This window comes from Narcine bancroftii, chromosome 3, assembly GCF_036971445.1.
Source record: "Narcine bancroftii isolate sNarBan1 chromosome 3, sNarBan1.hap1, whole genome shotgun sequence".
Lineage (NCBI taxonomy): Eukaryota > Metazoa > Chordata > Chondrichthyes > Torpediniformes > Narcinidae > Narcine > Narcine bancroftii.
Window position 1 is genome coordinate 3387542 of NC_091471.1, and position 26736 is coordinate 3414277.

General features: G+C 52.1%; 1 protein-coding gene across 3 annotated transcripts in view; it reads right to left on the minus strand.

The window, feature by feature from the left end:
• The window catches only part of LOC138756036 (matrix metalloproteinase-21-like), a 28464-nt gene extending 11617 nt beyond the window's left edge, over positions 1-16847 (minus strand). For 2 of the 3 annotated variants that reach the window (XM_069922720.1, XM_069922721.1), the window contains exons 1-4: positions 16699-16847; positions 11091-11360; positions 7812-9219; positions 1386-1525 (exon numbers count right to left, since the gene is read on the minus strand). In XM_069922720.1, the coding sequence (XP_069778821.1) occupies positions 1386-1525; positions 7812-9219; positions 11091-11237 (1695 nt within the window). In that variant the 5' untranslated portion in view covers positions 11238-11360; positions 16699-16847. The remainder of the gene's footprint in view (positions 1-1385; positions 1526-7811; positions 9220-11090; positions 11361-16698) is intronic. The other variant, XM_069922722.1, reaches the window with a different exon arrangement.
• Between the last annotated feature and the right edge of the window lie 9889 nt (positions 16848-26736).

Consider the following 26736-nt stretch of genomic DNA (forward strand, 5'->3'; position numbering starts at 1 on the left):
GTTCTGCCGGTGACTAGTGGTGTTCCACAGGGCTCAGTTCTGTCAGTGACCAATGGTGTCCACAGGGCTCAGTGCTGCCAGTGACCAATGGTGTCCACAGGGCTCAGTGCTGTCAGTGACCAGTGGTGTCCACAGGGTTTGGTGCTGCCGGTGACCAGTGGGGTTCCACAGGGCTTGGTGCTGGGAACCATTCTCTTTAGGTTAATAGAATTTCTGCCTTTGTGGCCATTTTGTGGATGATTTAAAGATGGGAATGGGGATAGCTCGTGTGGAGGAAGCTCCAACCCATCACACCCAACCTCTCACTGACCACACATGTCTACGGTAAATGACTGGTTGGCAGAGAGCAGCAGGGCGTGTGGCAAGGGAGGGGATGGAGGTGTGAGGGGTGTCACTGTGAGCAGGCTGATGCCCTCAGTGCCAGACGGAATGAGGGGGTGAGGGGAGTGAGGGGTAAGTGGGGAGGGGAGTGGTGAAGGGGTGAGGGAAGGGGTGAGAAGGTGGGTAAGCACTCCCCCACATTCACCCTGAGTTGGCTGATGCCCTCAGTGCTGGATGGGGTGAGGGGGTGAGGGGAGAGATGAGGGGAGTGAGGGGTGTGGGGAGGGGAGTGGTGGTGTGAGGGAAGGGGTGAAAAGGTGGGGAAAGCCACCCGCCCCACACACTCACCGTGAGTAGGCTGATGCCCTCAGTGCTGGATGGGGTGAGGGGGTGAGGGGAGTGATGAGTGGAGTGAGGGGTAAGTGGGGAGGGGAGTGGTGAAGGGGTGAGGGAAGGGGTGAGAAGGTGGGGAAAGCCCCCCCCACACTCACCATGTTGGCTGATGCCCTCAGTGCTGGACGGGATGAGGGGTGAGAGGAGTGAAGAGGGGAGTGAGGGGTGTGGGGAGGGGAGTGATGAAGGGGTGAGGGAAGGGGTGAGAAGGTGGGGAAAGCCCCCCCCACACTCACCGTGTGTAGGCTGATGCCCTCAGTGCTGGATGGGGTGAGGGGAGTGATGAGGGGAGTGAGGGCTAAGTGGGGAGGGGAGTGGTGAAGGGGTGAGGGAAGGGGTAAGAAGGTGGGGAAAGACCCCCCCACACTCACCGTGAGTAGGCTGATGCCCTCAGTGCTGGATGGGGTGAGGGGGTGAAGGGAATGATGAGGGGAGTGAGGGGTAAGTGGTGAGGGGAGTGGTGAAGGTGTGAGGGAAGGGGTGAGAAGGTGGGGAAAACCTGCCCCCAAACTCACCATGAGTAGGCTGATACCCTCAGTGCTGGACGGGGTGAGGGGGTGAGGGGATGAGGGGAGAGATGAGGGGAGTGAGGGGTATGTGGGGAGGGGAGTGGTGAAGCGGTGAGGGAAGGGGTGTGAGGGTGGGGTAAGCCCTCCCCCCCCCACACTCACCGTGAGTAGGCTGATGCCCTCCGTGCTGGATGGGTTGACGAAGTGTTCATCGTCGTCAAAGTGCACGTCACCAAGACGCCAAGCATGTGCGTACTCTTGTCCCGTCCCATCAAACACCTGCGAGCACCCCAGGTGCCTCTCTGTGGGGGGGGGGGGGGTGGAAAAGTGCAGTCAGTGTCTGGCTGGGGTTCCTCTGCCCTCTCCTCATCCCCATCCACACTCCCCGCCCCCACTCCCTGACCCCACTCCCTGAACCTCATCCCCACTCCATGATCCCATCTCTGTTCCTACTCCCCATCCCCACTCACGTTCCCCCCAAACTTTTTCCCCTTTTACTCTTAACCCATGTCCTCTGGTTTGTATCTCACCCACCCTCAGTGGAAAAAGCCGACCTACATTTACTCTATTGCTCTCATAATGTTAAATACCTCGATCAAATCTCCCTTCATTCTTCTATGCTCCAGGGATTAAAGTCCTAACCTGTTTAACCTTTCCCTGTAAGTCAGTTCCTGAAGTCCAGGCAACATCCTAGTAAATCTTTTCTGGACTCTTTCTATCTTATGGATATCTTTCCTGTGGTTCGGTGACCAAAACTGCACACGATACTCCAAATTTGGCCTCACCAATGTCTTATACTTCTTTAACATAACATCCCTACTCCTCTACTCAATACTTTGATTTATGAAGGCCAAAATGCCACAAGCTCTCTTGACAACCCTGTCCACCTTTCAGGGAATTATGTATCTGTATTCCCAGATCCCTCTGTTCTACCGCACTCCTCAGTGCCCGACCGTTCACCGTGTACGTCCTTTCTTGGTTTGTCCTCCCAAACTGCAACACCTCACCCTTGTCTGCATTAAATTCCATTTGCCATTTTTCAGCCCATTTTCCCAGCTGGTCCAGATCTTTTTGCAAGTTTTTAAAACCTTTCTCACTGTCGACAACGTCTCCAATCTTAGTGTCATCTGCAAACTTGCTGATCTAATTGACCACATTATCATCCAGATTATTGATATAGATGACAAACAAAAATGGTCCCAGCTCCGATCCCTGAGGCTCCACCATCAGTCACAGGCCTCCAGTCTGAGAAGCATCATCCACCACCACTTTCTGGCTTCTCCCATCAAACATTATTGAATCCAGTTCACTACTTCACCATTAATACCGAGTTTCTGAACCTTCCTGACTAACCTCCCATATGGGACCTTGTCAAATATTTTAGATTTAGATTTCGAGCCTGTGCTACCCAATTTACATCCAATTAACAACTCCCAATGTGTTTTGGAAGGTAGGAGGAAACTGGAGTCCCTGGGAAAAACCCACACAGACACGGAGAGAACATACAAACTCCTTACAGATAGCACGGGATTCAAACCGCTATGCCAACTATGCCACCCCTTATTAAAGCCCATGTAGACAACATCCACAGCCGTGCCTTCATCAACATTCCTGGTAACCTCCTCGAAAATATGTCAGATTGGATAAACATGATCTACCATGCACAAAGCCACGTTGACTTTCCCTAATCAGTTCCTGGCTATCCAAATAATTATAGATCTGATCTCTCAGCGCAACTTCCAATAATTTACTGATGTCAGACTCACCGGCCTATAATTTCCAGGGTTACTATTGGAGCCTTTTTTAAACAATGGAACACTGTGAGCTACCCTTCAATCCCCCGGCACCTCACCACGGCTAAGGACATTTTAAATATTTCTGCCAGAGCCCCTACAATTTCTCCATCAGATTGGAGGGGAACTCACTGTAATGGTCTGGATTGTGTGTGCTAATTGGCTCAGGCTGGCCCGCCCTCTGATGACACTCTTACCTGGACTCCTCCCCTGGGACCCAGGCCATAAAGGTCAGGCCACCTCACCCTTCCCTGCACTTCCCTAGTTTGGATCAGTAATGGAGTAGTTGCTGCACCCCGATTGGCTAGAAGTGGATCCCCAAGTCTCGGCTGCATCAGAACTCTTCGAGCAGTGGGTCAACTTCTTGGAGGCCGCTTCTGGAGTGGTTGATTCAGACGAGAAGAGGCTGAAGGTCCTACAGGCAAGAGTTGGCCAGAGGGCTTTCCAGGCCATCAAAAGCTGCACGACCTGCTCAGAGGTGATGGCTGAGCTACGGGCGCTATACAAGCCCAAGATCAGCGAGGTTTACTCCTGTTACATCCTGATGTCCAGAAAGCAGCAGCCTGGTAAGTCAGTGGAAGAGTTCGTCTGAGCACTGATCACACTGGGAAAAGACTGTTTGGGGAACCCCACAGTCCCTGTGCCGGGGACCCAGTGCGTGGAAGACCTGGTCCGGGATGCTTGTGTGTTGGGGTTGAGGTTGGACTATATCCGACAACGTCTCCTTGAGGAGGATCAACTCCCGCTGAAATGGGTGATCCACTGGCCAGAACCTTAGACTCGGCCCAGCACCACGCAGAGTCGATCGTGGGCAGAAGCGGGCCTACCTTGTACACGCCACCACGAGGGCCGCCATCCTGGGAGATGGCATCGGGGATAGCCAACCCAACTGCGGCTGCAGTAGCACCGGAATCGTCGAGGTGCAATTTCTATGGGCAGTCAAGACACCCGCAACGTCTCTGTCCCGCGAAAGGAGCGACCTGCTCAGGCTGTGGGAAAAACGTGTCTGCAGGTCCAGAGCTCCATCTCAGACCAGCACGGCATGTATGGCTGAGAAGCTTCCAGTGCCGGCTGCTTGTGTGGTAAGGCGAGCGCCATTTTACCCGATCCCGCCGCCGTCCTCTGCGCCGCAGCAAACCTCACGACCGCCACCAACGACGTCACTTCCGCCCTCTTTACTGGTGTTGGCAGCGTGGTCAACATGGAGGCTGCCATCTTGGGCATCAGGCCTTCCCACCGACGACAAAGACGACACACCCACCCTGGCATCGATCACCTTGGACTAAGCCAGCCCTCACCCGATCACGAACTCTAAGATGCAGATTGAGGTGACTGGGCACAAATCAAACTACCTCTTCGATAGTGGAAGCACCAAAAGTTTTTTCTCGATCCCCATTTGGCCAATGACCGGGTCTGTGTCGATGGTGGCCAAAGACCAGCGGACTTGTATCCAGGGGTACTGTGTGGCGTCGCTGACGGTGGGTGGCGGGGGGGGGGGGGGGAGTGTTATAAGGACTTCTTATTGTTGGTTAGCCCCAGCTCTGTGTGACGATCCTCCTGGGCCTCAACTTCCAGAGTCAGTTCAGGAGTGTGACGATGGCGTTTGGGGAGCCCCAACCTCTGCTCACCATTTATAATCCGCATCTTACAGTCCCTTTCCCCCCAATTGAGCACCCAGCCTCCGGCACTGTCCTGCAGCCTCACCACCCTGAAGGTGGCCCTTCCATCACTATTCACAAACCTAACTCCAGACTGTAAACCGATTGCCACCAAGAATAGGCGCTATAGCACTGAAGATATGCAGTTCATCAGACTTTTTCACTTCCTGTGGGTGCCTTTTGGTGTGACTAACGGTGCCTCTGCTTTTCAAAGGGTTATGGATCGGATAGTGGAGGAGCACAAGCTGATGGCAACGTTCCCATATCTCGACAACGTCATCATCTGTGGCCACGATCAACGGGACCACGATGCGAACCTCGCTAAATTCTTATATACGGCAAAGTCTCTCAACTTGACATACAATAAGGACAAGTGTGTGTTCAACACAGATCGTCTGGCCCTTCTCGGTTATGTTGTGGCACATGGTGTCATAGCCTCCGACCCCAACCGCATGTGACCCCTTATGGAGCTCCCAGTCCCAAACACCCTAAAGGCACTGGAAAGGTGCCTGGGGCTGTTTCCTACTTCGCACAATGGGTGCCCAATTACGCCGATAAAGCCCACCCCCTGATTAAGTCCACAACTTTCCCGTTATCGGCAGAAGCCCAAGCTGCATTCTTCCAGATCCGAGGAGACATTGCAAAGCCCACGATGTATGCTGTGGACGAGTCCTTCCCTATTCAGGTGGAGTGCGATGTGTCTGATTTCGCACTGGCCGCCACTCTTAACCAGGCAAGCAGGCCAGTACCTTTTTTTTCCCGCACCCTGCACGGTCCTGAGGTACGTCACTCCTCGGTCGAGAAGTAGGCCCAGGCAATCATTGAGGTGGTGCTCCACTGGTGACATTACCTGGCCGGTAAACGTTTTACCTTGCTGACAGACCAGAGGGCCGCGGCCTTCATGTTTAATACTAAACAGCGGGGTAAAATCAAGAATAACAAGATCCTTAGGTGGAGGATCAAGCTCTCCACCTATAATAACGATATCTTGTACCGACCAGGTAAACTCAATAATGCCCTATCCCGGGGGACGTGCGCCAGCATGCATCTTGACTGTCTTCAGACCCTCCATGACAGATTGTGCCACTCCAGAGTCACAAGGTTATACCACTTCGTCAAGACTCAGAACCTTCCGTATTCCGTTGAGGACGTCTGGTCCACGACCAGACGCTGCCAGATCTGCACTGAATGTAAGCTGCAGTTCTACTGGCCCGAGAAGGCACACTTCATCAAGGTCACACGCCCTTTTGAACGGCTCAGTGTCAATTTCAAGGGCCTCCTCCCAACCTCCAAAAGGAACGCCTACTTCCTGACGACGGTGGATGAGTTCTCCAGGTTCCCCTTTGCTATTCCCTGCCCAGATATGACCTCGAGTACATCCACAGCGATCGGGGGTCCTCGTTCATGAGTGAGGAGCTGTGACAGTACTTCCTGGCCAGGCATAGCCACCAGCAGGACCACCAGCTATAACCCTAGGGGTAATGGCCAGGTGGAAAGGGAGAACGCCACAGTCTGGAAGGCTGGGCCCTTAGGTCCAAAATATGTCGGTGTCCCGCTAGCAGGATATTTTGCCCGAAGCGCTTCATGCCATCCGATCACTCCTATGCACCGTGACTAACACAACCCTGCATGAACATTTGCTTTCCCTAGGAGATTGGCGATTGGTGCCTCCATTCCTCCTTGGTTGTCAACCCCAGAGCCGGTCCTGCTTCGGAGACACGCGAAGGGCCATAAGATGGATCCACTGGTGGAAGCAGTACACCTCATACATGCCAACCCACAATACGCGTTTGTGAGGTACCCTGATGGCCACGAGGACACTGTGCCCAAAACCACCCTGCCTGCCACAGCCCACACTGCGGAGCAGACCACCCCAATAGTGGAGGCCGAGCCGCCTGGCTGTCCTCCCCAGGAGTCGGTCCTCCGGCAGGCATCAAATCCCCCTTCCTCCTGGGAGCCCGCAAGCATTACCCCGACCCAGACTGCTCCCTCCCCTACCCTCCCCGGGACCGCATCCCCTCCCAAACAGCAAAGCTCGGACACAACTGTCCTCCGGCAGTCCCGCAGAAGGAGGAAGTCGCCAGTGTGGCTAAACCTGCCAAGTCAATTAGCATATACAATCTATACCATTACACTCACATTGTTCCGTTGTTTAGAAAAGGCTCCAAAAGTTACCCTTGAAAATGTAGGCCGGTGAGCCTGATGTTAATAAGAGGTAAATTATTGGGAGGTGTTCTAGATGAACTATAAGACATAAGAGCAGAAATCAGCCATTCAGCCCATCAACCCTCCGTCACACCCCTCTCCACTCCATCAAAGCTCCTCTTTCCTCTGTCACACCCCCTCTCCCCTCCATGACATCCCCTCTCCCCTCCATCACAGCCCCCTCCCCTCCATCACTGCACCTCTTCCCTCCATCACATCCCCTCTCCCCTCTGTCACACCCATCTTTCCTCCGTCACACCCCATCTCCCATCCAATGCACCCCTCTCCCCTCTGTCACAACCCCTTACCCCTCCATCACACTACCCTCTCCCCTCCATCACACCCCCCTCTCCCCTCCATCACAGCCCCTCACCACTCCGTCACACCCCCCTCTGTCACACCCCCATCCCTCCGTCACACTCCCTACCCTCCGTCACACTCCCTACCCTCCGTCACACCCCCTACCCTCTGTCACACCCCCCTACCCTCTGTCACACCTCCTTCTCCCCTCCATCACACCCCCTCTCCTCCATCACACATCCTCTCCCATCTGACGCACACACATCCCCCCCCCCCCCCCCCCCCCATCAACTCTGTCTTCGCTTCCCACTGCCTTGGTAAAGCAGCCAACACATTAACACACTCCCCCTGCTCCCCCCCCATCCCGGCCACACTCTCTTCACCACCCCCTCCTGTCAGGAAGATTATTTTTGAGGGTGACTTCACCCAACCCGAGATTCCAGGCCAGTTTCTGTCCTGCTGTTATCAGACTCCTGCATGAACCCCACATCAGTAAAATTCTGCAATGTCTCAACTGATGTCTCCATCACAGGACCTACTCTATCCTGTATATGGGGCATCTACTGGACTGCTCACAAAACAACTTGGGCCATTGCTCCCTCGTGAACCTCTGTGACATGGCAGCTTCTCACTTGTGCCGAAGCCCAGCTTGATGTCGATGTCGGAGGCGGGCGATGTCATGTCCTCCACGAAGATGAGGGGGGTGACCTCACTCCACATGCGGAAGGCCAGGCGTAGGATCATCTTCTGGTCGTCGATGGTGAACTGCGAGCTGTAGCCCTCATCCAGGATGCGCCACCTCAGCTGTTTCCTGCTGAAAGCCAGCTGGGGGAAGGTGTTGTCCAGGAGGTCTGACGTGACGCGTCTCCTCCGCACATTTTCCACCAGCCAGCGAATCGGACTCCTCCGGCCCGAGCCCCAACCCCGGGCCGAGCCCTGGCCTCCACTCCCCCCACTCGATTGGCTGGGCTGGCCCTGGCCAGGCACCGATGAGTGATCGAGGCCGCTGTCCTCGGATTGGTTGAGCTGACTGTGTAAGCTGTGTTCTGATTGGTTGAGCTGGCTGTCCTTTGATTGGTTGAGTTGACCATGACTGGCGACCACCCATTGATTGAGTTGACCTTGATGGCTGCTGTCTGATTGGTTGAGGTGGCTTTGCAGGCTATCCTCTGATTGGTTGAGCTGGGTCTGCAGGCTATCTACTGATTGGTTGAGTTGACCATGGCTGGTGACACCCCATTGGTTGAGTCGACCTTGGTGACTGTCCTCTGACTGGTTGAGCTGGATTTGCCGGCTGTCTTTTGATTGGTTGTGGTGGCTGTGCAGCCTATCCTCTGATTGGTAGAGCTGACCATGGCTGGTGACATCCCACTGGTTGAGTCGGGCTTGATGGCTGCTCTCTGATTGGTTGAGGTGGCTTTGCAGGCTGTCCTCTGATTGGTTGAGCTGGCCTTCACTGGAGATGACCGGTTGGTTGAGTCGATCTTGGTGGATGCTGTCTGATTGTTTGAGCTGGCGTTGGCCAGAGAACGTCGGGGGTTGGGAGGTGCCGACAGGCCAGGCCCGTGAGCTGTAGCGGGAGACAGCTGGGGCCCAGCGCTGGGTCCTGTGTCGGGGGCTGTCGGTGCGGCTGGGTGGACTGAGGCCAGGGTCCAATGTGTCGTTCCCTCCCAGCCGGTAGGTGCCTACAGGGAGGCTGAAGCCCAGGCCACTGACTCTGGTGACATTGAGGAAGGCAGAGTCATTGTCGTGGGCCTTGTGGTCCGGGACCCCACACCGAGGCATGTTCATGGCCTCCTTGGTGGCCTGGTCCAGGATGCCTGAGGTCTGCAGCCCATTGGCCCTCTGGAACCTGAGTAGGGCGCTGGCATACCTGGGCAGCATTGGTGGGCCCTCGTCCTGCTCTGGCAGGTGGCGGCGGCTGTGGTGATTGCCCTGTGGCAGACCCTCCACCTTCAGGGGCACTGCCCCCGACTCCCCCTTGTTGGCCAGCTCCTCCCAGTTCACTGGCTCCGTCCACCCATACTTGTCCAGGTATTCCTGCCAAGACAACGTAGAGAGGCAGGAGTCAGTAGATGAGGGGGTGGGCCATTCAGCCCATCCAGACTGCCCCACCCTGGCTGACCTGCCCTCGACCTCCCCATCGCCCATAGTCCCAATGCTCCAAATGCGCGACCAGCTCCCACAGTTCAGGGGTTGGGGGGGGGTCAAAGGCAGGATGAGGACAGGAATGCTACTCCCACCTCTGGTGCTGTCTCTGTGGAGTTTGCACGATCTCCCATTGACCACTTGGGTTCCCTCCCATTCCCTGGTTCCCAAAGGCGTGCGGGCGGGTTGATTCATTGTTCCCAGTGTGTGGGTGACAGGGGGAAATCTGGGGAGAGTTGATGGGAGAGCGGGAGAGAAGGATGCAGGGGAATTGTGTCCCTGGACTGGGGGGGGGAGTTACAAGGAGAGGTGAGACAGGCCTTCCCCCCGGGGGTGAAGGAGGCTGAGGGGTAACTTGAGGGCAGTTTATAAAATCACGAGATGTATCGATAAGGCCTTGTCCCCAGGATCAGGTAGTCTAAAGACCAGAGGGTAAGGTGAGAGGGGGAGATTTAAAGAGGACCTGAGAGGCACCTTCTTCATACTGAGAATGGTGCAGAATGAGCTGTAAGAAGAAGGCAGCAGGCTACCTTGGGAACAAATACATTTGGACAGGTTCATCGATAGGAAAGAGTGAGAGAGCTTTTGGCATCTTGGCTTTCATAAAGTATCAACTACAGGAGTTGGGATGTGATGGTTAAGTTGTATAAGACATTGGTGAGGCCAAATTTGGAGGATTGTGTGCAGTTTTGGTCACCGAACTACAGGAAAGATATCAACAAGATAGAAAGAGTGTAGAGAAGATTGACTGGGATGTTGCCTGGACTTCAGGAACTGAGTTCCAGGGAAAGGTTAAACAGGTTAGTACTGTAACAGCGTTACACTAACCATTAAAATAGGTTAGGACTTTATTCTCTGGAGTGTAGAAGAAAGAGGGGAGATTTGGTAATTAAAATTATGAGGGGGACAGACAGAATAAATGTAGGTCAGTTGAGGGTGGGCGAGATACAAACCAGAGGACATGGGAAAAAGGGAAAGGGGAAAAGTTTAGGGGGAACTTCTTCACTCAGAGAGTGGTGGTGGTGTGGGACGAGCTGCCAGATGGAGGGGTGAATGTGGGCTCAGTTTTAACATTCAAGAGGAATTTGGACAGGTACATGGATGGGAGGGGTATGGGGGGTATGGGCTGGGTGCAGATCAGTGGGATTAGGCAGAAAAATGGTTTGGCCCAGACTAGGCTGATGGGCCTGTTTCTGTGCTGTAATATTCTCTGGCCCTATGGAAAGGTTCGGGTGGATGTGGGCCGAATGCAGGGAAATGGGATGACCTAGTGGAAGGCGAATTGGCCAGCATTGAGGATTGGGGCTGGAGAGCCTGATCCCACACAGTATAGCTCTGTAACTCCAAGGGCCAGCAGTGATTTGATGGGCTGAAAAGCCACCTCTGTTCAAAGGAAATGTGAGAAGGTGAGACCATTCTGGAAGCCCCTGCCCCTGCCTCACCAGGGCCACGAGGAAGGGTCAGTAGACCTGCCACCCTCTGCAATCAACTGTGGTGACCCCATGGTAACTCTGTGACCCCATGATTACCCTGCGATGACTCCATGTTGACTCACGCAATGACCCCACGGTAACCTGAAGATAACACCACATTTACCCCTTGATGACCCTGCAATGACCCCCACGTTGGTCCTGCACAGACTGGGCATTGACCCCGTGAGGGTCCCATGTTGATCCTGTGTTGACCCCACAGTGGCAGCACATTGACCCTGCATTGACCCCACATAGACCGCTCGGTGTCCCTGCGCTGACCCGGGCCCGTACCTGGGCAGACTGGGTGGTGAGCACGGGCCGTGCCCTGGTCCACAGCCTCTCCTGGATGTCAGAGTGGTCACGGCTGTGATAAACCTTCTCGCCGGTGGCCATCGCCAGCAGGCCCAGGCACAGCAGCCAATCCTGTGGCGGTTTCATCCCCTCCGCCGCCAGCCACCGGCCGGCTTGATCCCCTGTGCCTGCGGCAATGAGACTCTGGCTGAAGGCGGGTGCCCCTCCCACTCACGTCTTCACCTCAGCGCCCAGGCCTGAGCTGCTGACCTGTGGGCGGAGTTCAGAAGTCAGGGTCAGAGGTCAGCGCAATCAGGGAGGTCAGATGTTGGGGGAAATCAGAGGACAGGCAGTGAAATCAGAGGTCAGAGGGAGATTAAGGGTCAGAGGTCAGAGTGAGATCAGAAGTCAGGAGGTTCGGGGGGGTCTGAGGGAGTTGAGAAATCAGAGATCAGGAGAAATTAAGAATGGGGACATCTGTGGATTCAGGGAGGGGGTTCAGAGATCAGAGGCTGGTTTGCATGAAGAAAGAGCAACCAAGCGAAAGAGAGAGAGGGCAGGCCATTTAGCCCCTTCACCAGTTACAATGGGACAGCAGAAGAGTCCGTGGTCACAGGGAGAGCATGCAAACTCCACACAGACAGCACAAGAGGATAGGATTGAACCTGGATCTCTGGAGCTGAGAAGCAACAGCATTGCCTGTTGCATCACCATGTCTCCACCCCCCCTCTCTCTCACTCTCTCTCTCTCTCTCATCCCTCTCCCCCCCCCCCCCCCCCACGTCTCTTTCTCACTCTCTGGTTCTCTCTTTGTCTCTCTCTCTCTTTCTTTATGTCTATCTCTGTATTTCCTCTCTCTTTCTGTCTGTCTCTGTCTCTCGCTGTAACTGTATCTCCTCTCTCTCTTTCTGTCTCCCTCTCGCTCTCTTTCCCATTTCTCTCTCTCTCTCTCTCTCTCTCTCTCTTTCTCTATCTCTCTTTCACTCCTTTGCACTCTCTGTCTCTGTATCTCCCCTCTCTCTCTCCCCTGTCAGCACCGTAGAGCTCTCCGCACCCAGACCATCAGCTCCCTGACCCTGTCCCACTCCTGAATATAACAATGTCCCCGGTTCCCACAATTTAAGGAGAAAGGGTCTGTAAAATTTCCCAGAAGCAGCACGTACATGGGCCTGAGTTGGACTGGGATTCAGTGCTATCCAGGCAGGCCAACCAATTGCCCAGCTAAATACTGTTCCAGCTCCACCTTCAAATTCACTGACACCATTGGTGTCCGTTAACAAGGAGATGGAAAGAGAGGGACAGGTGGGTGGCTAACAACCTCCCTCAATGTTAGTAAGGGGAAGGAGGTGATCACTGTCTGTAGGAGAGGGGCCAGGGTCCACTCCCCTCTCCACATTGATAGACAGAGCAGACAGCTTCAGGTTCATGGGACCTGCTGTGGGATAAGCAGGTAGAGGATTGAGGAAGTTTAGCAAGTCTGCGCTGTCCCTCCACAACTTCTACAGGGGGACACCATCAAGGGCAGCCTTGCTGGGTGCACCAAAGCACGCGACGGGAGCTGCTCTGCTCAGGATCAGGAGAAGCAGCAGAAGGTGGTGGATGCAGCTCAGAGCATCACCCGAACTCCCCTCCCCTCCACGGACCCCATCTACTTCTCCTGCTGCCCGTGAAAGACAATGAAGGACCCACCGCACCCCGGACACACTCTCTTCTCCCTCCTCCCATCATGGAGAAGGCTCAAGGGTGTGAAAGCATGCACCGACAGGGTTAAAGACAGTTTCCTTCCCTGCAGCCATCAGACTCCTGGATGAACCCCACCACAGGGCTCTCATGCTGCCCCTGCTTGGGGTTCATTATAACCCTGTATGGCTGGATGAATGTTTGAGATAACAATGTATGACAAATTTTTTTCAAAAGGTTTGCATCCTGTAAAAAAATTCGGGATCACGGAGTGACACAGTTGAGGTAGTAGTTAGAGCAACACTGTTACGGCGCCAGCGATCGGAACCAGGATACGAATCCCGCGCTGTCTGTAAGGAGTTTGTACGTTCTTCCCGGGGGCTCCGGTTTCCTCCCACCATTCAAAATGTACCGGGGGTGTGGTGTAATTGGGCGGCACGGGCTTGTGGCTGTATGTCTGAAAATTTTTTTAAATTAAATTGAAACTTCAAGCTGAACACAAGGTAATTTCAGATTTGCTGTATCATGTAGGAAGTTGGAGAAACATTAAATTAACTTTTATTGAATTCAACATATTTAATCACATCATGATGTTCTCAGGTTGACACACATGAATGTGAGGAGCCCAGGGTTTGTCTTGGTCCCCAATTTTACAACCCACGTGGAGCTCATTGGCTTTCTTAACAAGTGTAGTCAGGCTTTGAGCCTTAAACATATACTCGACCTAAATGTAACAGAATGTATCGCAGCTGTTGCGATGTTGACGAGACATTTCTGCTGTAATGAATCCTCCTGAGACAATAAATGTTATTAAGTACACTCACTCTGCTATTGTCTGAAGAACATGTGCATCAATCTGTATTCAATCTATATTAATGTAATGCACAGTTTCTGTATACTTGGACTGCTTTTATAGCCTGTCTGCATCTATCCTGAGTAACCACGCCCAAGCCTAAGGCTACATTTGCATAGCACCTGCACTGGGAGCATGCCCAGGCATGCTCAGACTGACCAAAACAGCTTGCTTTGTGGGCAATTTACAATATACGTTTTCTGCGGGCGATGAGGATGCTGGATGACCAAAGGAACTGCTCACACTGACCATCTGAGACTCACATTGTACAAAACAATGTTGATTTATTTTATTTGTATATATGAATACTTGTCCTGCATATGTATTGTCTATCTGTATGTGTGTTACGTCTGGTTGTGTGTCTGTGTGTTTTGCACCGAGGACTGGAGAATGCTGCTTCATCGGGTTGTCCTTGTACAATCAGCTGAGAATAAACTTGACTTAATACTTGATAGACTTTAAAATGTGACAGGAAATCACAAAAACATAATTGGAAAAGTTTAAGGTGATTTTCGTGATTGAACTCCCAGCCCCACAACTCTCAGTGTAACATCTGGATTGAGCTCCCAGCTCCACAGCAACATCTGGATTGCGCTCAGCCCCACAACTCTCAGTGCAACATCTGGATTGAAATCCCAGTCACACAACAGTGCAACATCTGGATTTAGCTCCCAGCTCCAAAACACAGTGCAACATCTGGATTGAGCTCTCAGCTCCACAACTCTCAGTGCAACATCTGGATTTAGCTCCCAGCACCACAGCCATTAGTGTAATATTAGGCAAGTGGCCCCCAGTCCACAAAACTCATTGTCACATCTGGAGTGAGCTCCCTGGTTGGGAACACCTGGTTTCACATCTGGAGTGAGATCCTTGGTCCACATGACCCAGCCTAACATCTGGAATGAGGTATGTACACACATGTCCTGTTGCAAAACTAGGGGTGAGGGGCTTGATTAACACTGTGTAACATCTGAAGCCGCTGTCTCACCCAGACATGAAGCACAACATCTGGAGTGAGGCCACGTGTAACACCCACTGACAGGAAATGGGAAATTACAGAGTTGAATGTGGGGCAAATATGTTTGGAGTGGCCAGATGTGGAACACATATATTTGGTGAAGCTAGATGTTGAACACATACATTTGATGTGGCCAGAGGTCTAAACAGATGTATTTGGTGGGGCCAGGTGTGCAACATGTGAATTTGGTGTGGCCAGATGTGGAACAGATCTGCTTGGTGTGGCCAGATGTTCAACAGGTGTGTTTAGAGTGGCCAGATGTTGAACACATGTATTTGACATGGCCAGACGTATTTGGTGTGGCCAGAGGTGTAAGTCGGTGTGTTTGGTGTGGCCATACATGGAACAGGTGTTTTTGGTGTGGGCAGATGTGGAACAGATGTACTTGGTGTGGGCAGATGTAGGGGTTAGAGCTGGGGTCTGGACACAGAGACCATTCATCTTATCCAGGCCCCTCAGCGTTTTCTAAACATTGAAAACCTGACCGGCCTCTCTTTGTAAATCAAGCCCCCCTCTCTTGGCAGATGGGAGATGAGAGGTGGCACGGGGAGAGATGGCGGGGAAGAGAAGAGGGGATGAGGTGGGGAGAGGTGATGGGGGAAGGGAAGGGGAAGGGAGGAGTGGAGGAGGGATAGAGGGATGAGATAGGAAGGGAGGGGAGGAAGGGATGGAGGATTGAGATGGGAAGGGGAAGGGATGGAGGGATAAGGTGGAGAGAGGGGGAAGGGATGGAGGGATGAGATGGGGAGAGGGGGGAAGGGATGGAGGGAGGGATGAGATGGGGAGAGAGGGGGAAGGGATGGAGGAATGAGGTGGGAAGGGGGAAGAGATGGAGGGATGAGGAGAGAGAGGGGGGTTATGGAGGGATGAGATGGGGAGAGGGGGGAAGGGATGGAGGAATGGATGGAGGGATGAGATGGGGAGAGGGGGAAGAGATGGAGGGATGAGGAGAGAGAGGGGGGTTATGGAGGGATGAGATGGGGAGAGAGGGGGAAGGGATGAGATGGGGAGAGAGGGGGAAGGGATGGAGGGATGAGGAGAGAGAGGGGGGTTATGGAGGGATGAGATGGGGAGAGAGGGGGAAGGGATGAGATGGGGAGAGAGGGGGAAGGGATGGAGGGAGGGATGAGATGGGGAGAGAGGGGGAAGGGATGGAGGAATGAGGTGGGGAGAGGGGGGTTATGGAGAGATGCGATGGGGAGAGAGGGGGAAGGGATGAAATGAAGAGAGAGGGGGAAGAGATGGAGGAATGGATGGAGGGATGAGATGGGGAGAGGGGGAAGAGATGGAGGGATGAGGAGAGAGGGGGTTATGGAGGGATGAGATGGGGAGAAAGGGGAAGGGATGAGATGGGAAGAGAGGGGGAAGGGATGAGATGGGGAGAAAGGAGGAAGGGATGGAGGAATGGATGGAGGGATGAGATGGGGAGAGGGGGAAGAGATGGAGGGATGAGGAGAGAGAGGGGGAAGTTATGGAGGAATGAGATGGGAAGAGAGGGGGAAGGGAAGGGGAAGGGATGGAGGGATGAGGGAAGGGGTGTGTAGATTATCAAAGGAGGAGAGGAGGGAAGGGGTGTGTAGATTATCAAAGGAGGAGAGGAGGGAAGGGATGGACTGGGAGGGGAGGTTGGGAGGATGAGGGGAGGGACAGAAAGGGTGAGGAGGGGAGGATGGTGGGAAGGAGGATGGGAGGGGAGAGACAGGAAGAGGGCAGGGGTGGGGAGAGGGGAGGAGTTGGTAGAGATGAGGGGCGAGGTGGGAGGAGGGGGTGAAAGGAAGGTGGGGAGGGGGGTGGGTAGAGGAGGTGCATGGGGAGGGCGGGGTGATGGGTGAGTGGGTGCTGTCCTGTTCCGGCTGGGACCTCCTGTGAGGTTTGGATGCTGGAGCGAGATCTGGGTCCTCAGCAGATCCTGACAACATCCCTATGAATGATCTGACCTGGGGCCGAGGGTGGCCCAAACAGGCTCCCTGGAGATGGGCCCACATTCCCCAGGCTTGAGAATGTCACCCTGGCCTGGGAACCTCGTGCCGTGCTCACTGACACACACACTCTACTTACCAACATCTTTTGCCAGGGACACTGTCGTCCCACGTGGAACCTGGGCGAAAGGAACTCCTTCTGCACCACAGGGCAAGGCAGTTCTGTGCACTCACCTCCAGCTCCCCACTCCCTCTCTGTGCCTCAGCACCTCTCTTCCTCCCTCTCTTTCTTCCTCTCCTTCTCCCTCCCCCTCACCTCTGCTCTCTTCCTCCCTCTCTGTCCCTCCCTTTCTCTCTCTCTCTCTCCCTCTCTCTTTGGACCTTCCTCCCCTCACTCTCTCTCTTCCCCTATCTCTTTTATCTCTCCCCTCTCTCTCCTCCCTCTATTCTTCGCACACCCCTCTGACCCTCACCAAGCCCTTCTCCCCCTCTCCTTCCCAATGTCTTTCACACACACTCTTGACCCTCACTCTCCCCCACCATCCCTCACTCCCTCCCCTTTCTCCTCACCTGTCTCCACCACTGTCTCTCGCCAGTTCTCTTGACCTCTCCGCTATCTTTACCCCCGTTCAATTTTCAGTCATGCTGTGGACCCTACCTCTCCTTCCCTCTCACTGTTCCCTCCCCACCTCAACCCCTCTCCCAATTCCTACCTACACCTCTCTGCCTGCTTTCCCTTCAGTGTCTGTCTCCCTCTCTCTCTTCAATCCTGTCTCCCTCCCTCTCTCTCTCTCTGCTCTCTCTTCAGTGTCCCTGTCCCCCTCCCTGTCTCTGCATCACTGCCCCCCTGCACATTCTCTGATGCCACCGTCCCTCCCAGCTAGTGCTGTTCACTGTGTTATTCCACTGAGCCTGTCTCTCTCTTTTCCGCCCCCACCCCTCTTTCTGCACACTCCTGTCCTTCCACTGGGGACTGCCCCGGGCGCACGCCTCTGTAGCAGAGGCAGCAGAACCTCAGAGGCCTCCGTCCCCACGGGTGATATTAGTGACTGAGGGAAGTGACATCAGACAGAGCTGGCTGGGACGGATTTTCCCCCAGGGCGTTAGCGTTTGGAGTACAGTTCTCATACCAAACATTGTAGGGTGTGGCATCTCCAAGAGTTCAACACTGTGCACAGAACAGCAGAGAACTGGATTCCTGATGCTATCTTCTCGCCCAACCCAGAAGATGTAGGAGCAGAAGGTGGCCATTTGGCCCATCGAATCTGCTCCACCATTCCATCTTGAGCTGATCCATTCTCCCACTGAGCCCCATTTCCCTGCCTTTCCCCATAACCTTTGATCCCCTGACTATTCAGATACCCATCACTCTCTGCCTTAAATACACCCAACGACCTGGTCTCCACAGCCGCCTGTGGCAGCAAATTCCAGAGGTTTGCTGTTGTCTGGCTAAAGGAATTTCTCCACATCTCTGCGTTAATTGGATGCTCTTTGATCCTGAAGTTGTGCCCTCTTGTCCTAGGCACTCCCAACATGGGAAACAACCTTTCCACATCTACTCTATCCACCCTTTCAACATTTGAAATTCCCCCTCAATCTCCTAAATCCCAACGAGTACAGGCCAAGAGCTGTCGAATGCTCCACATATGATAACCCTATCATTCCCGGAATCATCTTTGTGAACCTCTTCTGAACCCTCAGCACATCCTTTCTTAAACGAGGAGCCCAAAACTGGATCTGGTTCTGGGGAATGAACCTGATCAGGAGGCGGACCTCTCAGTGGGGGAGCATTTTGATAAGAGTGACCACAACTCCTTGAGCTTCAACACAGCTATGGGAAAGGATTAAAAAAAACAGCCAAACTAGGAAAGTGCTTAACGGAGGAAGGGCTAATTATGAAGGGATGAGGCAGGAACTAGTGAGAATAAATTGGGAACAGGTGTTTAAGAGTGAAAGCACAGAAGTAATGTAGAGGAAGTTTAGGGAGTCATGTGTACAGGGTTCAGGATAGGGTTGTCCCACGTGGACAGAGAAAAGATGGTAGGAAAAGGGAACCGTGGTTGACGAAACAGGTCAGGCAACTCATCAAGAGGAAGGAGGAAGCAAACGTTAGATATAGGAAGAAGGAAGCAGGAAGGGCTCATGAGAAGTACAAGATAGTCAGGAAGGAGCTTAAGAAACTACTTGGAGAGCAGAGGAGCAATGAGAAGGCCTTGGCACAGAGGATTAAGGCGAACCCCTCGGTGTTCTATGTGCATATGAAGAACAGAAGGATGACGAGAATGAAGGTGGGGCTGCAAAAGGATAAAGGAGGCAACATGTGCCTGGAGGCGGATGGGGAAGTTCTAAATGAATACACTGTGTCAGTATTCACAAGGGAAAAAGGACCTTGATCAGGATGAGGTTAGAATAGAACAGGCTTGTGTCCTGGACAACGTGGAGATTAAGGAAGAGGAAATCTTGGATCTTCTTAAAAACATCAAGATTGATAAGTCCCCTGAGCCAGACATAATATAGCCCAGGTTGCTGTGGGAAGTGAGGGAAGAGAGAGCTGGGGCAGTAGCTATGATCTTTGAATCCTCTTTGGCTGCAGGGGAGGTGTCGGAGGATTGGAGAATGGCAAATGTGGTCCACTTGTTTAAAAAATTCTAGAGCGGTGAGTCTTACGTCAGTGGGGTGTAAACTATTGGAGAGGATTCTTAAGGATAGGAGAATTCCCGCCTGCTCTACTCCCGTCTGTTTGTTATATATATATTAACGATCTGGAAGAGGGGGTGGTAAATTGGATAAATAAGTTTGCAGATGATACAAAGATTGGTGGTGTTGTGGACAGTGAGGAAGATTACCGTAGCTTAAAAAGAGATATAGGAAAGCTAGAGGAGTGGGCTAAGAATTGGCTGATGGAATTTAATACGGATAAGTGGGAAGTGTTGCATTTTGGAAAGGCAAATCTAAATAGGTCATATACATTGAATGGTAGACAATTGAGGAGTGCAGAGCAACAAAGGGATTTAGGAGTTGTGGTAAATAGTACCCTCAAGGCTGATACTCAGGTAGATGGTGTGGTGAAGAAGGCATTTGGAATGTTGGCCTTCATAAATCGGAGTATTGAATTCAAGAGTAGGGAGGTTATGATGAAATTGTACAAGGCATTGGTGAGGCCAAATTTGGAGTACTGTGTACAGTTTTGGTCACCAAATTATAGGAAAGATATAAACAAAATAGAGAGAGTGCAGAGAACGTTCACGAGAATGTTGACAGGATGTCAGGGTTTGAGTTACAGAGAAAGGTTGAGCAGCCTGGGGCTTTTTCCTCTGGCGCTTAGAAGATTGAGGGGGGATTTGATGGAGGTTTCAAGATTTTTAAAAGGGACAGAGAGAGTCAACGTGGATAGGCTTTTTCAATTAAGAGTGGGGGAGATTCAAACCAGAGGCCATGGTTTGAGATTGAAGGGGGAAAATTATAAGGGGAACATGAGGGGAAATTTCTTCACGCAAAGGGTGGTTTGGATGTGGAATAAGCTTCCAGCAGAGGTGTTTGAAGCAAGGACATTATTTACATTTAAGGAAAGACTGGATAATTACATGGAGGGGAGAGGATTGGAGGGGTATGGACCAGGTGCTGGTCAGTGGGACTAGGAGGGTGGGGATTTGTTCTGGCATGGACTAGTAGGGCCGAACTGGCCTGTTCTGTGCTGTATATGGTTATATGGTTGTATAGTTAACAAAAGAAATTGATGAGGGTTGGGTGGTAGATGTGGTCAACATGGATTTTAGCAAAGCATTTGTCAAGGTCCCCACAAGAGACTCATCCAGAAAGTCATGAGGGATGGGATCAGTGGAACCTTGGCCTTGTGGATAAAAAATTGGCTTGTAAGAAGAAAGCAGAGAGTAGCAGTGGAAGGAAAGGATTCTGCCTGGAAGTCAGTGACTAGTGGAGGGGCCACAGGGAACTGTTCTGGGACCCCCTGCTCTTTGTGATTTTTTAAATGACCTTGATGAAGAGGTGGAAGGATGGGTCAGTAAATTTCTGGATGATTCGAATGTTGGAGGAGTTGTGGATGGAGCTGAGGGTTGTCGAAGTTCACAAGAGGATATAGACAGGATGCAGAGTTGGGCAGAAAAGTGGCAGATGGAGTTCAATCTGGATGTGTGAGGTGATGCATTTTGGAAGAACAAACCAGAAGGCTGAGTACAAGGTTAATTTTATTTTTTAGACACCCAGAATGGTAACAGGCCATTCCAGCCCACGTGTCCGTGCTGCTCAATTACACCCAACTGACCTACAACCAGCAGTACATTTCGAATGGTGGGAGGAAACTGGAGCCCCTGGGGAAAACACACGCAGACATAGGGAGAAGGAACAAACTTCTTACGGACAGCATGGGATTTGAACCCCGGTCCCACTCGCTGGTGCTGTAAGAACGTTACACTAACTGCCATGCCAACCGTGTCAACCTGGTTGGATGCTTAACAGGGTTGAGGAACAGGGGGACTTTGGAGCCCAGATCCATCCCTAAAGGTCTCTCAATCACTCAGTAAAAATGGTGGCGTTGCCAGAGCTGTTGTAACAGCAGAGCTGCCGCTGGTGCGGACCCAGGGAGAGTGGGGAGTGGCGACACAGCGCTGTTCCTGCAGGGTCCAACTAACCAGTCCGACTGCTGACAGCTCCCCGCAGGCTTTAAACGGTTTCATTTAAAATCCTGTGACCCGGGGGTATACGTCCAAGATGGCGGCGCCAATGATCAGTCACGAGGGATTCCAGATGCCGGGTAAATGGAGGGCTGGCGCAGGGCACCAGAAAATGGGGAGACCGTACCCCCTTTTGAGAAGGAGGAGACAACACATGAAACAGAGACCAGGGAGGGACTCTGTGACTGAAGGACACACAGGCAGTGGATGGTGGGGAAACCCCTATGGGTGGTGGGGAACCCCTGTGAGTGGAGGGTGACTGGTGGAGGGGAAGCCCCATGGGTGGTGGGTGACTGGTGCTGGGGATCGCCTGTGGGCGACTGGTGGTGAGGAACCCCCATGGGTGACTGGTGGTGGGGAACCCCCGTGGGTGGTGGGTGACTGGTGGAGGGGAAAACCCGTGGGTGACTAGTGGTGGGGAACCCCCATGGGTGACTGGTGGTGGGGATCCCCCATGGGTGGAGGGTGACAGGTGGTGAGGAACCCCTGTGGATGGTGGGGAACCCCCATGGGTGACTGGTGATGAACCCCCGTGGGTGGTGGGTGACTGGTGGTGGGGAATCCCCATGGGTGGTGGACAACTGGTGGTGAGGAACCCCCATGGGCGACTGGTGGCGAGGAACCCCCATGGGCAACTGGCGGTGAAGAACCCCCGTGGGTGACTGGTGGTCCCGTGGGTACCCCCGTGGGCAGTGGGCAATTGCTGTCAACTGACTCACAACAGGCTGCGGACTTCTGGAGACAGAAGTTGAGGGATTAGAACCATAGAACATGACAGCACAGAAACAGGACCTTTGGCCCTTCTAGTCTGTGCTGAACCATTTTTTGCCTTGTCCCACTGAGCTGCACCCAGTCCATTGTCCTCCATATCCCTCCCATCCATGTACATGTCCAAATTCTTCTTCAATGTTAAAATTGATCCACATTCTCAACCTCAGCTGGCAGCTCGTTCCACACTCCCACCACTCTCTGCATGAAGATGTACCCCCTGAAGGTCCTCCTAAACTTTACCCTTTTCACCCTTAACCCATGTCCTCTGGTTTGTATCTCACCCACCCTCAGTGGAAAAAGCCGACCTACATTTATTCTGTCTGTCCCCCTCATAATTTTAAATACCTCAATCAAATCTCCCCTCATTCTTCTACCCTCCAGGGAATAAAGTCCTAACCCGTTTAACCTTTCCCTGTAATTCAGTTCCTGACGTCCGGGCAACATCCTAGTAAATCTTCTCTGCACTCCTTCTATCTTATTGATATCTTTCCTGTAGTTCGGTGACCAAAACTGCACACAATTCTCCAAATTTGGCCTCACCAATGTCAGATGCAACTTTACCACTGTGGTGAACATAGGAACATAGGAAGTAGGAACAGGAGGAGGCCAAAAATGGCCCAACGAGCCTGCTCTGCCATTCAATATGATCATGGCTGATCTAATTTAGGACCTAACTCCACCTACCTGCCTTCTCCCCATATCCCCTAATTCCTCTATCATGTAAAAATTTATCTAACCAAATTTTAAATATGTTTAATGAGGCAGCCTCAACCACTTCCCTGGTTAGAGAATTCCAAACATTCACTACTCTCTGGGAAAAACTATTTTTCCTCATCTCTGTCCTAAATCTACTCCCCCGAATCTTGAGACTGTGTCCTCTCGTTTTAGTTTTCCCGGCCAGCTCAAAAAACCTTCCCACATCTATCCTATCCATACCCTTCATAATCCTATATGTTTCTATAAGATCTCCTCTCATTCTTCTGAACTCAAGCGAATACAATCCTAGACGATTTAATCTTTCATCCTAAGTCAACCCCTTCATCCCAGTGATCAACCTAGTAAACCTCCTCTGGACCGTCTCCAAAGCCAGTCCCTCAAATATGGAGACCAGAACTGGACACAGTACTCCAGGTGTGGTCTCTCCAGTACCTTATACAGCTGCAACATGACCTCCCTACTCCTGAATTCAATTCCTCTAGCGATGAAGGCCAACATTCCATTTGCCTTCTTAATAACCTGCTGCACCTGCAAGCTAACTTTTTGCGATTCATGCACAAGCCCTCCCAAGTCCCTCTGCACAACAGCATGCTGTAGTTTTTCACCCTTTAAATAATATTCAGCTCTTTTATTTTTCTTGCCAAAGTGGATAACCTCACACTTACTAACATTGTACTCCATCTGCCAGACCTTTGCCCAATCATCCAGCTTAACTCTATCCCTCTGCAGACTCTCCACGTCCTCATTACAATTTGCTCTTCCACTCAATTTGGTGTCATCCGCAAACTTGGCTCCACCACATTTTGTCCCCTCCTCCAAGTCATCAATGTAAATGATGAACAGTTGTGGGCCTAACACTGACCCCTGCGGCACCCCACTTACCACTCTCTGCCCACCTGAAAAACTCCCATTTATCCCGACTCTCTGCCTCCTGTCAGACAACCAATTTTCAATCCAGGCCAATAGACTTCCCCGGACTCCACTTTCCTGTAACTTACTGAGAAGTCTCTTGTGCGGCACCTTAACAAACGCTTTCTGGAAATCCAAATATACAACATCAACCTGTTCCCCTCTAACCACTGCACCCATTATATCCTCAAAGAATCCTGACAAGTTTGTCAAATAAGATCTTCCCTTTCTGAAACCATGCTGCGTCTGCCTGATTGAACCCTTACGTTCCAAAAGTTTCACTATTTCATCTTTAATGACGCCTTCAAGCATTTTTCCAACTACAGACGTCAAGCTAATTGGCCGATAATTTCCAGTCTTCTCCCTTCTTAAAAAGTGGCGTGACATTTGCTGTCTTCCAGTCTGCTGGGACCTGCCCAGAATCCAAGGAATTTTGGTCAACTCTAACTTCTGCCATTTCCTTCAGAACCCTTGGATGCATATCATCAGGACCAGGTGATTTGTTTGGCTTTAGTCCCATTAGTTTCTCCATCACTACTTCCTTTGTAACAACATTTTATCAAGGCCCTCCCCGACATTCGCATCCTTAACTCCGCACTTGTGCATGCTGGACGTGTCTTCCACCGTGAAGACTGACACAAAATATTTGTTCAATGCCTCGGCCATTTCCTCATTTTTTGCTACCAGTTTTCCTTTCTCATCCTCCGAGGGTCCTATGTTAACTCTGGCCACCCTCTTCCGTTTTATATCTTTATAAACTTTTTTGCTTTCTGTTTTTATATTTTATGCCAATTGATTTTCATAATCCTTTTTCCCATTTCTTATTACCCGCTTTGTAACCCCTTGTTGTCTCTTAAAGTTATCCCAATCTTCCAGTTTCCCACTGCTCTTTGCAGCTTTGTACACCTGCGCCTTCAATTTTATACTCTCCTTTATTTCCTTTGTTAACCACGGTTGATTTTTCCCTCCCTTGCTGCCCCTTTTTCCTGACCGGAATATATTTTTGTTGAGCATTACAAAATATTAGTATTAACCTCTGTTAATACTGTTTGAATGTGTAGGGCTGGCCCACCCCTTGCAGATTGTACCCAAGGCCCCTCCCCCTTGATTCCCCTAATAAAAGCTGCAATGCCATAAGCCCTCGCCGGGAACAAGCTCGGGTCTCGGGTTAGCAATGCGAGACGAGGCTTCTGTTTATGGTCAGAAAGGCCGATCAGTCAGGGAGCTTCTAGTCTTTGGAGTTACTGATAGTGCATCATGGGGACCCACTGGGCATAATAGAAGCAGCCCAGGCGCCTTTTCAGGGCTTTGAGGTGGTGGTGGGGGGAGGGGGGGGTCCAGAATCAGGTGCATGCGATCGGGGTCGGGGCCAACGATTCCATTCTCCACGGCGCAGCCAAGGATGGCCAGGCATTTAGCCTGGTTGTACGCGAGGGTAAGGAGCTTGGCGGCCTGGTGTAACTTTTGGAGGTTGGTGCCCTGGCCCTGCGGGTCACGGCCACAAATGGTGATGTTGTCCAGATACGGAAATGTGGCCTGTGGCTCATACCATTCGCTCCATCTCCCGCTGGAAGACTGCGACTCTATTGGTGACGCTGGAGGGAACCCTCAGGAAATGTTAGAGGCTTCCGTCCGCCTCGAAACCAGCGTATTGGCCCCATTCCTCACCACCCCCACTTCGGCTGGGTTCAATGATCCCCTCATTGAGTAGGGCTGCACCTCAGACCTGATAAGACCCTGTCCCCAGCACTGTACTGTCTGCTTTTGGTGACAAGAGGTTTGCAGTCGGGGGTGAACTGGGACTTTTCTCTCCTGAGTGTAGAAGGAGGAGAGGAGACTTGACAGAGGTCTACAGGGTTATGAGAGGCATAGACAGGGTGGACAGTCAGCGTACACACATACACACTCAATTTACTTTTACTTCTTCTTAGGGGGATTAATATCAAGAGAAGTCATGTGGCAATTCTACAAATCTCTTCAGTTCTGGCACCTCATTACAGGAAGGATGTGGAAGCATATACAATATAAAATATAACATAATCTATCACAATTGTCATCTGATTGTTTAAGTACCACCTGATGAAACAGCGTTCTCTGGTCCTCGGTCCAAAACACGCAGACACACAACCAGACAGAACACACATACAGACACACAGTATTTATTCAAGACAAGTATTTAATTTATACAAATATATCAATCAATGTTATTTCTTAATACGAGAGTCTCGGAGGGTCAGTGTGAGCAGTTCCTTTGGTGGTTCATCGTTCTCTCTGCCCGTGGGAAGAAGCTGTTCCTCAGCCTGGTGGTGCCGGCTCTGATCCTCCTGGATCTCTTCTCTGATGGTAGCAGCTGAAAGGTGCTGTGTGCGGGGTGGACGGGATCCTCAACGATTTTGAGCGCCATCTTCAGACAATGATCTGGGTAGATCATGTCGATGGTTGGAGGGAAGACTCCAGTGATCCTCTCTGCCGCTCTTATGGTCCCATGGATTGACCTCCCATCCATTTCTCTGCAACAACTGTAATCCACTGTGATGTAGGCAGCCAGGATACTCCCAATAGAGCCCCTGTTGAACCCCTGGATTAGACCCTAGCCTGTAACCCACTCGCAGGATATATATATAAACCTTCTGAGTGTCCAGTGGCCTTGCCCCCTAAGCACCAGCCCCTCACCTTGTGAAGGAGTAACCCTGGCCTCAGAGCACGCTGGCATCAACTGCTCCCAGTTCATACTTCCTCTCAATGGAGGCTATTCTCCCCACCTGGTCTCTGCTAGCTCTCATGACCCTGTACCCCACTCTCTCTCTCTCATTCCCTCCCCTGTCCCGACTCTCCAGGGTCTGCGGTGTACAACATCCAACCCAGTACAGCTAGGAATGCCGCTTCACCCCCTACCTCCAGTTCTCCCGCAGCCTCTGCAGCCACACAGACTCCTGTTCAATCCTTTGGCCATCGGTGCTGTGGGTCCAAACCTCTGACACGGTCCAGAAGCCTTCAGCACCCAGGGCCCTTCGGGAGTCCTTCTTGCCCTCAGCAAACTCTTGAATCCCAGCTCCCTTACCTGGTTCCCACGAGCCAGCCTCCAGCAC